We start from the raw sequence: 5,897 nt of genomic DNA, 5'->3' as shown, positions 1-5,897 counted from the left end.
ATGCTCAAAACGAAGAGGGTGGAAGAGTGTTAAGAGCTTAAGACTAGTGATGTCATGATAGTACTGAATCAGGCCTACTTTTAGGAATATTCAATAATGTAATTCTTGGTCTCCTGACTAGTTAAAGGTAGTCCTTGTGTTTATAAATTTACCAACTCAACTGAAAATAGACCGATGGTGGCTGATGCATATCTTCACCGGGTGCATTCCGGCGAGTTAAATTTGTTTAAGAGGGAGAAGATTACCCCGAGTTAAAAATAATAGTCCTGCTGTTCTGCTGGCTCGGACTGTCAAGGATTGTTGGGTTCTTTTTTTGTTAATTGAGAAAAAAAGAAAAAAAGAAGATAAAATGCTCGACATTTCAGAAAATAATGAGAAAATAAGACATCTAAAATGAAATGACACAAATTCCCTCAAAATTGTTGTGAACCTCAAAATAAGCTACTCGTGTCCTGTGTCTCACTCATCTCCTTCTCTCTTTTGTTGATGCCTCTTTTATTTTACAACAAATGCCTTGTTATTTAATTGAAAAGAGTGGCTATTCACTTCCCACTATTTTCCATGTACGAGAATGTTAAGACTCTTTAAATCTAATTTTGGCTTCCATGGTTGCCCTTCTCTAGAAATTTAGTAGACCAAATGAGACGTTTTCTTTTTTTAACTAACTGAATGCTCTTTGGAGCCTCAAATCCCTTGATTTATGTTCTTGAACTAATTTATTATTTCTTAGACCAGATATCACATTTCCCTATAAATTAGTTTCATGTGTACACTTATTATCATTGTATCTGCATCCTAAACAAATTCACTACTACTACGTCATATATATATATATATATATATAATTAAGACCCCCACAACCCCGCACACGGCAAAGGGCACAGGCTCCCTCAAGTCGCGTTACGTAGGCGGGGTGCAACCGCAACCGCGAATGTTAGCAGAACACCGCCACTCGCGCTTCGCTGGCATCTTCGCAGCCCCCCGAACCTCAGAAGTCGGGGGTAAAGGGGTAAAAAGGGAGGAAAAGAGGAGGTGGTGAGGGGCGTTTGGAGCGGGGTTGGGTGCACTGTCCTCTGCGTTTCCGCAATCGGCGGCTCCTCTTCCTTCTCTCTCTCTCTCCCCTTATCCCTTTCTCCCTCGGAAGACCGGGGAGGAAAGAAGAAAAAGGGAAAGAAACGCAAAGACAACGGAAAGAAGGGGCGAGATCTACGATCCCAAAGGGAGGGGGGCCGATGTCGTCGTCGGGGTACGATGCCTTCTTCGTGGACGAGGCGATGAATCGGCCATTCAGCGAGGACGGCTACGACCATCGCGGCCCTTCCCAGCGCTTCGACGCCTACTCCGCCTTCTCCGACGAATCTAAGGACCCGATCGAAGCCGATGACCGCTCTCCAGCTTTCGGTCCCCGGCCGGCTTCCTCCTTCGGGGAAGACGAGTTCCCCGACCATCAGGCGCCCGATTTTTCCACCTTTTCCCCAGGATCCGACGCAATCGGCAAGAGCTTCGGCGACGCCCCGGATCTCGGTGGATCCAACGATGTCTCTAATGGATCCATCCTCCCTCCACCTGTGGAGATGCAGCCAGAGGAGGGTTTCATTCTTCGTGAGTGGAGACGGTAAACCCTCCCTCTCTCTTTTTCTATCCCTTCTCAGTTCCCTGCTCTGTCTTAATTCTTCAAAGCGGTTTTTTTCTCCTGGAATTTTATTTATCCATCTATTGATGTATTGTGATTTCGGGCGTCTGTACGAGACAAATGGGATCAATTGCGAGACTTACCCTTTGTTTGGTTGGAGGGAAAGGAAGGGATGGAAAGGGAGGGAAGAAGGAAAGGAAAGGAAAGGAAAGGAAAGGAAAGGAAAGAGAAGAGAAGAGAAGCGAAAGGGAAGGGAAGGGAAGGGAAGGGAAGAGAAGGGAAAGGGAAGGGATGGGAAGGGAAAAGGAATGAAAAGAGTTATTAAAAAGTTCGTTTGGATAGAAAGGGAAGGAAAAGGAAAGGAATGAAAAAAAAAACTAAATAGCACATAGATTTAGAAAGTGGAGAAAGAAAAGGAGGGGTAGTGTGGGAATAAAAAACTCTTTCACTTACCTTTCATTTCCTTTTCAATCCGTCCTATTTGGGAGGGAAGAGATTTACACTAAACAATCTCTCCCTTTCCTTTCCTTTCCCTCTCCTTGCAACCAAACACCTTTTGCCCCTTTCCCTCCCTTTCACTCCTTTCTAATTAGCCAACCAAACAAAGGATGGATTGCCCAATCCCTCCCTTTCCCTCCTACCAAACAGGCCCTTATAGGATAGTTTGGGGCAGCACGAACACTTTGAGGCAGATGCATAGAACACTTGTTCTAGTGCTCCATGAATATGAATAAATCTTTGGGGTGCCACAATCTTTAGTCATATCCATGGAACACTCACACAGTATTCCTGCTTCTAAATGCCCTCTTACTGTTGTTCAATTGTTTCATGTCCGAAAACGTTAGTTATTCACTCTTGTTGGATATTAAACTTATTCGCATGAAACCCTATACTGTTAATAAACAAATCTATAGGAAAAAATTCAAATCAACAGAAATAATATTTTCAATAACTGATATTCTTAAAGTGTACGCCGCTTGGCTTGTAAAAAATTGTAGCTTGTGCATCTAACGGCGATGAAGATGATTGGCCGATTGAGATTGGCAATTTTGGGGGAATTTGTGCATAGTCTCCCAATTTACATTATTATTATTGTGGTGTAAGCGCTAGGACGTAGAGTTGGAGCTATCTGCCTTACCTTTAACCTTTGGCTGTTATTTTGCTATGAAAGTTCAGTCATGAAGGCATAATCATCAGCGCTTGCAAGGTCAAATGCGGAAGCACAACAAGCTTGATTGTGTATTTTTCAGAAAAGCAACGCCATCTACTTTATATTTTACTTTACTTGCTCATTATAACTATTGCATTTATTATATCTTGGGTACACGAATCTACTGCTGTATCTCCAATTGGTCTTGGCTGATACCAAAACTAGTCATCCTATGGCCACAAACTTGCTATTATTGTTTACCTGTTCTGGAATTATGTTGTCTACGATTCCTTTCACAATGTTGGATGCTCAAAACAGTGTCTCTGGTGAAGAATGATTTTAGTTTTATGTTGTGAAATTGTTGGAATTCTATGCGCGAGTGTGGAGCATTTTTCAAAAGGATGTGCGTATAGCCACACACACACACATGAACAAAAAGTAAGATTTTTAACAAACAGAATAATACATTCATGATTCATAACTTATACATTATGAAGAAAAAACTAACAAACAGAGTATGTCAGTTCATCTATAACAGAGAAGGCTGCTGCAGTCATGTATGTTGAACCTTGTTATAAACTTATATTATCTTAGAATTAAAAGAAATATAAGCAAAACAACGTTCAACATATATATAGACCATAGAATAAAAAAACCCAAATTTTAAGACAAACTTATACTCGGTCAATTTTGACCAAAGTATAGACAAGGCCCTAAGTGCATTGACTTCACCTGACACAGTCATCGCCGTGTCCGGGCGGTGTCCAACATGGTACGAGTACCAATACTAATACCATATTGATTCGTGTCTACGTGGGTACTCCCCCCAAACAAGGGTGTTCATGTTACATGGTTGGAAATGCTTATACAAGCATGATTGGAGGTTGCTTAGATTGACAGCTGTGCTTTGTTATAATTTTGCAAACATTCCTTCCCTTGGGCTAATAACTTTGCGGTTTTGCCTGTCATGTAGTTAAACCTAGTCAAGTCATATTGTTAATTTGTTATAGTATCTAAGTGATCAAAGCATTAGTTGACACGTAGTCCCCCAGGCCCTTAAAAAAACCTAGTTGTATGTTAAGATTTTAAAAAGGTTTAGGAGATGAACATAAAAGTTAAATAAAATGAAAAGGAAACTGAAATGGTCAATAACAATTTAAACCTTAAAATGAACAAATAAAAAGAGAATTGGTGTTTCGATTGAGTTAACTTTTTACTAAGGGTGGGCACCAGGTGGAGTACCTGACGGGGGTACCGGGAAGCCAGGGCCAGGGCCGCCGACTAGGCCTGATAACTTATTTATAGCACTAGTTAAAAATATATATATTTGTTATAATTAATCATTCATATATATATATATATTATAATTAGGTCAGGCCAGGCTCAGGCCCCGCTTGTGGGCTGTTAGGCTGGCCCAATGCTCAGCCCTACGTTGTGGACATCTAGATCTAAACATGTGCCCGTGACTAGGTGTCCTAAGCTGTGAAAATTTATTTTGGCTCCATACAGTAAATCTTGTGAGCTGTGTCCGTATTGGATATCTTCCAAGGGTCATATCTTTCTCACATGGGAATGCAGTTACTTTGAAGTTGTTTTCGATCTGGATTGGAATTACAATTCCATATCTGCTATTTTCAGTGCCAAGACTTCTCTGTCGTTTATTCTTGGTTTCAATTGTAGAGAACTTCGTGTAGATACGTTGATGTTCTAAACTTGTTGGAAAAAAAAGCACGATGAGCTTATTCTTCTGTCTGTTTCTTGGAATGTTTGTAGATGCCAATTTAAGCCTGTATATAAATGTAGATCCATGTACATTCCGATGCTACTTGTCAAGAAACCTTTCGGAAGCTTTAAAGTCTGTTGTGTCATTTTTTCCTGTTTCATATGTTATGTCTAGATTCCTTTTCTGTGCTGGTGAGTGCCACTATTATTGTGAGAATCATCATGTGTCGAAGTTTCTTACAAAGATATAGTTTAGATTTCTAAGCACCTTGGATATTTCCAATGCAGACAAAATGCAATGTTACTCCAAGAGAAGGAAAATAAGGAGAAGGAGCTATTGGATCAAATTGTTGATGAAGCTGATGATTATAAAGCTGATTTCTATAGGCGCAAAGAGATCAACCGTGAAACAGCTAAGGCGAACAATCGAGAAAAAGAAAAGGTGAGAGTATCACAGCTTTGCTTGCTCCAGCATCATGCTTTATTGTCCATCAGTTGCATGTGATGGTCATTTCTCATCTCTTGGCTGAACGGTAACTTATCTGTAAGTGCTATTTGATGAAGTCAAAAGCTGCATCTGTGTTTAGTTCTCGAGGCAGGAGTTTGCTGGTTTGGTGCCTAGCATGAGCAGCTAGTGTACAGGCACGCCAGCACTAGGTCTTCACGTACAACGGTATAGCAGCAACGTCTGGCAACGTGCACATCATTTTGGTTGCAACGTGCACATATCTTTTAGAGATGTTTTAAACATCTGTATATGAGCTATGATGACCCATCGGCTGGTTAGACCTTTTATTGTTGCTACGCCTTATATTGAGGTTTGAGAGTACAGTCTTAACCTTCCCTTTTCTTGTGGCTGTTTTCATCAGCTGTTTTTGGCCAATCAAGAGAAGTTTCATGCGACTGCCGACAAAAACTACTGGAAGGCCATTGCAGAACTCATTCCACAAGAGATACCGAATATAGAAAAGAGAAGGGGCAAGAAGGAGCAAGAGAAAAAACCTTCAATTACTGTAATACAAGGACCGAAGCCAGGCAAGCCGACAGATCTGTCCCGCATGCGGCAGATTCTGGTGAAGCTGAAGCATAACGTGCCCGTTCACATGAGGCCACCTCCTCCGCCACCTGTAGATGGTTCAACTCGTGGAAGCGTCAAAGACGCTGCAACTGCTTCCTCCAAGACAGCAGCAGCATCGCGTCCGTCAGAACCTGCGCCAACGGCGGCTTGAATGCATCGTCCATTTTTCTCCCCGTGCTTTTTCGTGTATATTTTAGTATTTTATCTTATAAGGTTGTGTTTTGTTATTAGGAATTTAGGATCTTATGAGACAGCGTTTGCCTTGTGTCTCTGAAAAAGATTTTTCTGTGCATTAAAGAGCATTATATGAGTCA

At 41.3% G+C, this 5,897-nt stretch overlaps 1 protein-coding gene across 1 annotated transcript; it reads left to right on the top strand.

Moving 5' to 3' along the window:
- The first annotated feature begins 1,024 nt into the window (after window positions 1–1,024).
- Window positions 1,025–5,897, top strand: LOC116256341 (clathrin light chain 2-like). Its single transcript, XM_031632692.2, has 3 exons — window positions 1,025–1,615; window positions 4,794–4,947; window positions 5,375–5,897. Exons 1-3 carry the CDS (start codon window positions 1,233–1,235, stop codon window positions 5,732–5,734), a joined length of 897 nt encoding a protein of 298 aa, XP_031488552.1. The 5' UTR covers window positions 1,025–1,232; the 3' UTR covers window positions 5,735–5,897.

This window comes from Nymphaea colorata, chromosome 6 (assembly GCF_008831285.2).
Source record: "Nymphaea colorata isolate Beijing-Zhang1983 chromosome 6, ASM883128v2, whole genome shotgun sequence".
In the NCBI taxonomy this organism is placed as follows: Eukaryota; Viridiplantae; Streptophyta; class Magnoliopsida; order Nymphaeales; family Nymphaeaceae; genus Nymphaea; species Nymphaea colorata.
The sequence above is the reverse complement of the archived record's forward strand: the minus strand, read 5'-3'. Positions and strand labels throughout refer to the sequence as shown.